The sequence below is a fragment of the Gadus chalcogrammus genome, chromosome 9 (assembly GCF_026213295.1).
Source record: "Gadus chalcogrammus isolate NIFS_2021 chromosome 9, NIFS_Gcha_1.0, whole genome shotgun sequence".
Lineage (NCBI taxonomy): Eukaryota > Metazoa > Chordata > Actinopteri > Gadiformes > Gadidae > Gadus > Gadus chalcogrammus.
The window spans coordinates 19,225,776-19,235,870 of record NC_079420.1 but is presented as its reverse complement, the minus strand read 5'-3'; the positions used below and the strand labels follow the sequence as shown (position 1 = coordinate 19,235,870).

At 46.7% G+C, this 10,095-nt stretch overlaps 1 protein-coding gene across 1 annotated transcript in view; it reads left to right on the top strand.

Annotated features, from left to right (window-relative positions):
- The first annotated feature begins 5,872 nt into the window (after positions 1–5,872).
- The window catches only part of LOC130388978 (carbohydrate sulfotransferase 8-like), a 128,750-nt gene continuing 124,527 nt past the window's right edge, over positions 5,873–10,095 (top strand). The window contains exon 1 of the mRNA XM_056598622.1: positions 5,873–6,051. Coding sequence (XP_056454597.1) covers positions 5,963–6,051 — 89 coding nt within the window. The 5' untranslated portion in view covers positions 5,873–5,962. The remainder of the gene's footprint in view (positions 6,052–10,095) is intronic.

The following is a 10,095-nucleotide window of genomic DNA, read 5'->3' as shown; positions in this document are numbered from 1 at the left end:
GACGAAACGATAGGGTGGGCTAAGGCAAGTTTTTGGGTGGGCTTGAGCCCACCCAAAAAAGGACTAGCTTTGCCACTGAATCCAACGCTGATGAAGAATTCCAGAATCCGTGGCAGTCACAGACCTAAAAAACAACGAACATCCAATTATCTAATCCAGCATAAATAAATGATAGACCGGCCATTACCAGCCATGTGTTCGGGGTAGAGGAGGCATGTTTTAAGAGGAAACTTTGTTCTGACAGAAACAATGGGACAAATTGGTGGTTATTAGGCCTACTGTGACTCGCACTTGTGTTGGCCAATGGCCATACTCATTTTTTGATAGCAGCCACTACACTTGTTTACTTTCTGAGATGCCTGCACTTGCTATTGGGTAATAATTGCACATTCATTACTCTATTCACCCCTAACAATATCAAATTAATTTCTCTTTTACTTTTAGCATAGTGTGAAAAACTAACACAGATTATTATTGAGTTGCATTGCATTGTAACTGCATCAGATGTAACTGTCCTCCCCAATCGTGCATCAGCACCCCCCCCCCCCCCCCCCCCCCCCCTCCTCCACACACACAAACACTCGCCCTGCTTCTAATCTTTAACGGAATAATACTCTTGAAATATATTGCTAGATCTGCTCGATGAGAACAAGGACCAAATGAAAAAGTCACAGAAATATAATCAGCAATAGGCCTATAATCTGTAAATCCGATGAATTGATAAGCCACCTCCTCTACTACAATAAAGGGCCCCTATCCCCTCATTGTATGTTAAGTAGATTAGTCTCTCATTCCCTGATGAAACCATAATCGTATGTATGGGAAAGCATGTATTAAAAAAAACCTTCATGTGTGTTTGGTTTATTAAAGCAGTTGCCTGGAAACCAAGGATTAAGTGGCAGACTGCTGTCGCTACAGTTCAGGTGGGTCACAACAGTGTGTCCTTGACCCATGAGAGGGGTCAACTTTAAAGGGAAACTTGGCAGCCGCAGGCGGATGAGGGAATGACCATGTTGCTTGAAAATAGTTTGTTTATATTACTTTGGACCTTTTATAGACTACAGATTCAGGTAATTGTCAAAAACAGAGTAGGCCCTGGACGAAGAATGCAACACGACTGCACCCCAATCCTCTCCATTTGTTTGTATTCCTCAAAGGGGACCTCTGGCAGCACCCGTCTGCATGCGGGGCGGCTGCTGTAGCGATGAGCTGCCATTCTTTAATGGATTTTTTACGGGTCTTCCAACTTTCCGGCTCCAATTTCTTTTTTTTACGAAGCTAACTTTAAATGCCGCTTTACCAGCTTGAACCCCCTCCATACCCCCCGAACCCGCCGTGAAGTGACTTCAGTGCAGTCACAATATTGATACAGCGCAGTGCACTCGCAGCAGTTCAATGCAACCAATCGTTTCCCATTTCAGAGTGTTGATGAGAGACCTCGGGGAGCTGGCATTTGTGGATGCAGCCCGTGATTGATGGTGCGTCCTGACGGCGGCGTGTTTGTGTCTGTTAGTTACCAGACAGAACGAGCGGGCGGGAGAACGGCGGGTCTACGTGGGGGGGAGCTGTGTAGACGGCTATTGATGTCTGACGTCTTCATCTGTCATGATGATCTAGACGCCGCGGGAGCTCCCCACTATGTGCACTATCTTCATCGCCGCCAATCGAAACGTCTCTTACCTGGGCTTGGCGTAACGTAATCGCATTGAGGTTAAAGGTCAGCCGTGCGTCTCGGCCAGAAGTAGGATGAGATATTTGGTTGTGTGACGCCATCTGATTTCTGTGTGGATATTGGAATCGTCTGGGAATATTTGCTCTAGAGTTTAAACCCTGCTAGTTATCTCAAACGCGGCTTATGCCAGTCATATTTTGGACTTCTGCTGAGATTGTTCTGTGGTATGCAAACAATTGAATATCTATGCAATTTGCAAGTGCAATTTGTAAAGACGCCTTAAGGCCAAACTAAGAACAAGCAGTGTAGAAATCCCTCTTCTTACTATTGTTTCTATTGGCTATAAATCATTGTGAAACCGTTCACTCAAGTTTTTGTTTCCTAATGAATATCAGGCCTTGGAATGTCTGGCCTAGGCAGAGCAATTTCCAAATATGGGCACTGCCTAACGTTGTGTCAACAACACCAGCCAATCAGATTAAATAACTGTCATAACGATATTCTCTCCTGAGTAAAGTCTTCCCTGCCGATTTCTGTTAATCTTTCCCATCGTTATTCGTCGGATTTCGGATAGAAGCTCGGACAGATTGCTCCATAGATTGCTAAACATTCCTTGGGCTGGTCCATTGCTTAGCTTTCTTATTCGGCAGACTACAGAGCCCCTTGTCTGTCCTGAACTCCCCCCCCCTCGGGGTCTCAGGAGGCCTATTACTTTAGATTGTGATACCTGGATGAACACTGTACACTAGAAAGTGTAAGGCCAATGCTAAGACAAAATGCCCAACTGGTATCCAAAATGGAGTTTTTAGAGTCAGTCCGTCAAAGAAGCTCTGGCCAGAGGGAGAGGTCGGGGTGTGTTGAGTTTAAACGGTGTCTGAAAAGCAGTTAGTAACCCGGTGCCTTATTGATGATGCATTCTCTCTCTTGGGAATGTTGCTGCAGTGCCAGGATAAAATTAGAAATGTATTGAATGCTTATTGTGTGTGTGTGTGTGTGTGTGTGTGTGTGTGTGTGTGTGTGTGTGTGTGTGTGTGTGTGTGTGTGTGTGTGTGTGTGTGTGTGTGTGTGTGTGTGTGTGTGTGTGTGTGTGTGTGTGTGTGTGTGTGTGTGTGTGTGTGTGTGTGTGTGTGTTTATGTGTGCCTATACACCTTCTGGTAGTGAACATTTTGACAGGAATCCAGAGGAGCAGATGTTCTGCCTGCTCTCTGGAGGAACAAAGGAGCCCACCAGATCAGTCATCAATCCTCCACTACAGGAAATATAAACAGTCAACACACACATGCACGTATGCATGCGTCCACACACACTACAGACATGCAGAGATAAGTAAAGACAATGCACAGAAACTTCCCAGGGGATATATATATATATATATATATATGCACTTATACTCACATACATTGAGAGATAGACCCCTGTGTGTAAAGGATGCAGGATTTGCAAGCCAGGGTTGTTCACCTCCCAGGTCTGTTCTCTGAGCTGGTCCGTGTGTATGCGTGCGTGTGCGTGTGTGTGCTCGCACGCGGGCGTGCGTGCATGCGTGGTGTGTGTGGGTGTGTGTGACTGATCCCAAATGGAGGATGTCTGCTGAGGGTGATCTTAAGTCCTGTCGTGGATGACAGCTATTGGAGGTGAGATTTGCAATCTCAGGGTGTCTGATGTCTCGCAGAAGGAGCTTGGTTTCCGTCCAGACACAAAGACCTCCCTTCAGCTAATTTCAAGCGAGACTCTCTGGGAGAAGTGGGTCGCCGTTTCAGCAAATAATAGGATATGTGCAAGAACAGAAGCAGCGGGAGAAACATTTGAACTCTATTTTAGGCACTAAGCTGGGGCTTTTATCCACAAATAACCGTTTTTTAGTGTAACAGATTTCGGTTGTAACATGATTTGGCGTTTTCATCACAAGAAGCCAGAGCAGAGCAATGCTTTCTTATTGCCCAGTAAGTATTGACTACCAGCTGCCAAAAGTGATCACTTCAGAAGAGGCTGTCATTGAGTTGATTAGGTGGGAACAAGCATCTCTTTATTCTGAGTCTTTGCTGACCTTTTGTGTCTGTCAACTTTTAAAGGACAAGCCCACTGGGCCCATTTGGTTGTTGTTGTTGCTGTTGACAACTCAGTGGAAACCACCCACAGTGTTTTTTCCCCTGCTCATTGTGAATATCCAGTGGATAATGCTTACCTTGGGTGTGCTGCACACTACAATCATGGCTCGGTAGCACATTGCAACAATAAATTGAACCGTCAAGGTAATTCCATCAGCAGAATCTTCTTTACGATTCATTTGGGAATCTTATCTGTGTTAAGGGAAAGGGAGGAAGTGGGCTAACATCCGTGCAACTGAATCCTCCTTGCAAACACCTAGAGCAGGTGAGGATGGTATCAATGATGACGGTTGCTGCTTTGGATTAGGCTCTGAACTGTATGCTATGGGTCATGGCGCATGGAGTGGCACAAAACGATGCATCTTAATTGGGGCGTTACATTCCCCAGCAGGGGTGATTTGTGTGTAAGTATATTCTTCGATATATCTAGTATACAATTTTTAGTGGTCTGAATTGATGTTATCACCTCTCTTTAAGAGTAAGTCGAATCCCGTCACAACGGAAGGAAAAGGAAACCGATGAAGATTTCAATAGACCAAGTTAGTGCCCCCCCCCTTCCCCATCTAGTCACAAGCAGTAGAAACGAAGAATGTTGTTGTTGCCGTGGCGATCTCGCCTCTGACCGGCCCTCGGTGGATTGGGCCGTCCTATATTTCTAGCCCTACTTCTTGGCACAGACGCGGCTGTGCTCTGGCCCGGGCGCCGCACCACCACAGAGTGTGACGCGCTCGCTCCCTGTCCCCGCTCCAGGATCCACCACCTCTCCATCTGCTCCTCCTGTTATTACTCATCAGGAACTTTGTAATTCTTGTGCGTGTGCTGTGGCGTGTGTGTGTGTGCTGTTAGCCTCTCTGTGGCTCCCCGCGCCCGGGCCCGGCCAACCCTGATGAGATGAGAGGGCCCTGTGTGAAGGCTTTGTTTACCGGTTAAGCCCACGTTGTCTGTCTGTGTGTGTTATTCTGATGAGGTGTCCGCACAGGTTGGCGTGTTTGTTTCCTTTCGTCGCACACCATGGCCTTACATTTGATATCGAATGAATACTGACCCTGCACTGATTCAATCCGTCAGCCAGCCATCGCCATCACTTCTATCACTTCATCCATCACCTTTTCGGATTTGTTTTTCTCTCTCGCTCCTTACTGTGTCACTCCGGCGCCGTCTCTATGCATCTCCGTCTGTCTTACCTCGCACTGTGTGTGTCTCTGTGTGTGTCTGTGTGTGTGTGTGTGTCTCTCTGTGTGTGTCTCTGTGTGTGTGTGTCTCTCTGTGTGTGTGCCTCTCTGTGTGTATCTCTCTGTGTGTGTGTCTTTCTGTGTGTGTGTCTCTCTGTGTGTGTCTCTGTGTGTGTGTGTGTCTCTCTGTGTGGGTCTCTCTGTGTGTGTCTCTCTGTGTGTGTCTCTCTCTGTGTGTCTCTCTGTGTTTCTCTCTGTGTGTGTCTCTGTGTGTGTCTCTGTGTGTGTCTCTGTGCGAGTCTCTGTGTGTCTCTCTATGTGTGTCTCCCTGTGTCTCTCTGTGCATTTCACTGTGTCTCTGTGTGTGCCTCTCTTTGTGTGTCTCTGTGTGTGTCTCTATGTGACTGTGTGTGTCTCTTTGTGTGTCTCTCTATGTGTCTCTGTGTGTCTCTCTGTGTGTCTCTCTGTGTGTGTCTGTGTGTGTGTCTCTGTGCGAGTCTCTGTGTGTCTCTCTATGTGTGTCTCTCCCTGTGTCTCTCTGTGCATTTCACTGTGTCTCTGTGTGTGTCTCTGTGTCTCTCTGTGTGTGTCTCTATGTGTCTCTCTCTGTGTGTCTCTGTGTGTGTCTCTGTGTCTCTCTGTGTGTGTCTCTGTGTCTCTCTGTGTGTCTCTCTGTGTGTGTCTCTGTGTGGTTCTCTATGTGTCTCTCTCTGTGTGTCTCTCTGTGTGTGTCTCTGTGTCTCTCTGTGCGTGTCCCTGTGTCTCTCTCTGTGTGTCTCTGTGTGTCCCTGTGTGTGTCCCTGTGTCTCTCTGTGTGTGTCTCTGTGTGTCCCTGCGCTCTCCGGCTCTCACCCCCCTGTCTGCGCCGTGTGCCTCTGTGTCTCAGGTGGTGCTGGCCACGCCGTCCAGGGCCGAGCCGGGCGGAGCGTAGGCCGCCGGGGGCCATGTGTCGCAGGAGGAGGCTGCTGCCCGTGGGGAGGATGAAGCTGCTCTGCTCCCTGTACTGCTCCTTATGGTTCCTCCTGCTGCTGGGAGCCGGCTCCCTGCTGATCCTGCTGCACCTGCCCGACATCGCCATCATGGTCCAGCCGCAGACTCCAGGTCAGTACTCCACGCGCATTAGGGACTATGTCAGGGGAAAGGCCACCGGTGGTCCACTGCTACCTCAACAATGTTTCAAAATGAGTCTGACCCTTGTGCCTGTTATGACTTTCATGATATGCATTTATTTATTTATTATTATTTATTACTGGCTGTCCATTGCTGTGGCTTCTCGTCTCCCCGTCTAGAGTGACAATGCCAGAAGATCGTCTGCGCACACACACACACACACACACACACACACACACACACACACACACACACACACACACACACACACACACACACACACACACACACACACACACACACACACACACACACACACACACACACACACACACACACACACACACACACATAACCTCTTTTCACCTGTGTTCAAAGGTATTAATATTACCAGGGCACAAAAGAAAATCTATTCAATCTCACCGATTTATTGAGATCCCTGCAGCGACGCACCTTTCAAGAGTTTGCATTTCTTTAATCCTGGAGAGGATTGTGACTTTGTTTGAAAATCCATTCAATATAACCTCTGAACCGCTGAGGAAAGCCTCCTTTATATATCTCCATCGGAGAATGGCTTCCCTTGTTTAGCAATGCACTGCGCATCTTCATAGCTGCCTTCTGTAGCGTGATTTTTGGCGGCACATATGGTTGTAAAAACACTGCTTTGCTCCTCGCACTGGGCCGCTGCCTTAATTGATTCAACTCCATCCGCCTCGTCTTCCAAATTCTTCTTGTGTCTTGTTTCAAAAGGACGTCATACACTTGAAGTTTGACGGATAACGGTTTGACAGCAAAGTACGCACACAGCTCCGTCCTTTCGTGAAATAAATTTGTTCATCCAAAAAGGCTGCAACAGGCGACTATCACACAGCCTACCTTTTTTAGCTACCGCCATCATCAACTTAAATGTAATAGAACAAAATAGTTCACTTGCCAGCTAGCGGTATCAGCTAATGCTCGTCTGCTGATCAGATGAAGGGGAGTGGACAGTAGAACCGTAAAATGTGTGTGTGTGCGTGCGTGCTGTTAAAAACAATTGTGACCATAGGTGGCCAACCCCTGGTCCATGTAGAGCAGGGGTTCTCAAAGTTTTGACAACTGAGGGCCAATTTAGGAACCCAAAATTTGACTGAGGGCCGCCAAAGGAAAAAAAAAATTGGCGGGAAACGCCACCAGCATCCCAGTGGTCAAAAAAAACATGTGTGTGTGTGTGTGTGTGTGTGTGTGTGTGTGTGTGTGTGTGTGTGTGTGTGTGTGTGTGTGTGTGTGTGCGGCAGCGTGGCAGCGTGTAGCGACTGCTAGTCCCACGAGGTTGCACTTTCATCCATATTAGCCCATGCTAAGGGAAAGCTGAAAAGACCTTTGAAGAGAGAGTTCAACAGGGCTTGATGTACACGGTAGTCAATGCATTTGGGTCTAGGAAGTCCCTACGTTATTGCCCATGGAGTCGGTAGCCAATTCCATTGCTACATGCAACCCAGGTGGCTGCCACCCTCCACCTAGGTGGCTGATACGGGGCTCCTCAAGAGGAAGGACGCGGGGCGGTGATGTTGAGGTTGAATGGTTTGTGTGTGATGATGATGATGATGATGCATGGCCTGGTGCTCCACGTTGCCGTGTAGGAATACTTTCGCTGATTGAGTGCCTTTACCTTTTTTAACCTGTTACAAAAAAACGCAGTATGCCAAAAATACAAGGATGTTGTACCACATCGCATTTCGCAGTACGCAAACCAGCATGCTTTGCGGACTATTCTGCCCCACAATCCTCTGCGCAGGAGAGAGCCATCACGTCACATCACATCGAGACATCGCCCGCGAAAGTCAATGGGTAGCACTACAGGTGAACCAATAGTGAAATGGATTCATTAAGGTCTATGTAAGTCCGTACATTTCTTTATGGCCTTTTTATTCCATTATGGTCAATATAGTTAATGTAGCACAGTTCATGTAGTCAATGCATTATAGTCCATGTAGTCCATGCATTATGGTCAATATAGTCCATGCACTATGGTCCAACGTACTCCATGTATTATGACACAATATAGTCATGTATTTTGATCCAGGGCAGGAAATCTTAAAGTCTGAACGGCAAGACAATCGGGACCCTTGTGTTATAAATAAAATAATACGTTATGAAGGCTGTTTTTTTTAATGCATTTTTTATGATCAATAAATTGTTAATGACTTTGAATATACAGTGTAGCTGGAGATCATTCACAGCGATCCTCCTCGGTTCTAATGCAGCTCATGTTTACATGGTTGTCTTGGCAACGTTAACTGTTGGATAGAGTGTTGTGTGTTGGTGCTGCGTGAGTTCACGCATTAACGAAACATTAGGGAATTTGATTCTTAATCGCTTTTTTTAATCTCTAGTACTCAATTTTGACAACTTGTGTAAATTAAGTGGTAAGATTATGCATAAATAGAATATGAGTCAAATAATTATGAACAGTTTTTTTCTCAAATGCACACACTAGACACACACACACATACACACACTCACACACGCTTACATACACATATACAGACAAAAACTGCAACACACAGCAATACAATGCAACAGCGGTAGCAAAACGTGTCCAATCGAAAACTATTTCTCACTGACATCATGAGCATGGTAAAAGATCCTAGGGCAAGTGCAAACATTAACAGCTTGACGGTGTCAAACGGTTTCGCATAGGCTCAATTTAGAAACCATCTTATTATATAGTGTGAAACCTTGTGCCTCAGTCAGTGACGTGAGACTGCAGTCTGCAAAGTGAGCATCCAGCCCGATGCAGTGCTTTAGGGAAGCCTGAATGAATATACAGGAGATTGCTGTTTTTGGAATTCGGGATTTTCATCTGTGAGACATCACTTCTTAAAGTCCCCAGCCCTAGATCTGGCTTCAGTTGCTCTGCAGTCATTTATTACATTTATCGTTGCCACATCAACTGCTGTTTGCGAAGCAAACTCGCTGCCGACAGCTCTCCATAGCCATCGTAAACAGAAGGGTTTGTTGGATACACATTTAGGGACATTTAGACATCTACATGACGTGCCAGTTGCAGTTTTGTAGTAATTCCTGCTATTGATCTTGTCTTTACGCCCGGAGGTGGTTATTTCCCCTGTTTATTTCAAACATCAGGGCTGTCGTATTAAATTCAGAGATTCAACATTATTTGAATGACTTTGAATGAAAATAAAAATTGCAGCACTGGCCGTTAGAAGAAATCCACACCGATACCATGGTGAGTGCTAAGCCGTTAATCACCGAAAGCGTTTACCAGTCATCTTCATTCAGCGTCTGCGTGATTGAGGCAAGGTGGGTGCGTGTTTGGGGGAGGGGGGGGAAGTTTTTGAAGTTGTTTGAAAAGTAGAATAACTGGATCTGCGAACCAAATGAGAAGAGGCACGAGAAGAAGGACAAGCAGCGTGCAAGAGATTGAATATCGGTTCAGATCCTGAACGGCATTTCCGAAATCAATATAACCATAATCGAAAGACCGCAGATCAGAAGACAGTGTTTATGGGGTCCCTTTCTGTGTGGACCGACGCTAGGGGAGAACAAAAGCGCCTGAAATTGCTTTTTGTGAAGTCTCCATCAGCCATCGCCTCCGTTTCCCGTTGGAATCCCTCACTGACACCACCGATTAAGCAAACACTGAGATTCAATCGTCCAGGGGAGAGGGTGGCCAGGCTGGCTGGGTAGGCATGGCCAAGTAATAACAAAGGCTCCACGCCGGCCCTTCGACCAAGGCCATTCACTTCCCTTAGACTCGCACACGCTGTCACGGCAGTGGCAAATAACAGAAGTTGCGCCAAGGGAAGGGACTTTTGCAATAGCCCTGCCCTTCCTCTGACCCTACCTCGATTGTTGGTGCATCCTTGGAATGAGGGCTAGATTTCCTGTTTATTGCGTTTATTATCTAAATGGACAGTCACACACTCACACCCCCACGGCCTCATCGTTTGAGAGAGAGAGAGAGGGAGAGAGAGAGAGAGAGAGAGAGAGAGAGAGAGAGAGAGAGAGAGAGAGAGAGAGAGAGAGAGA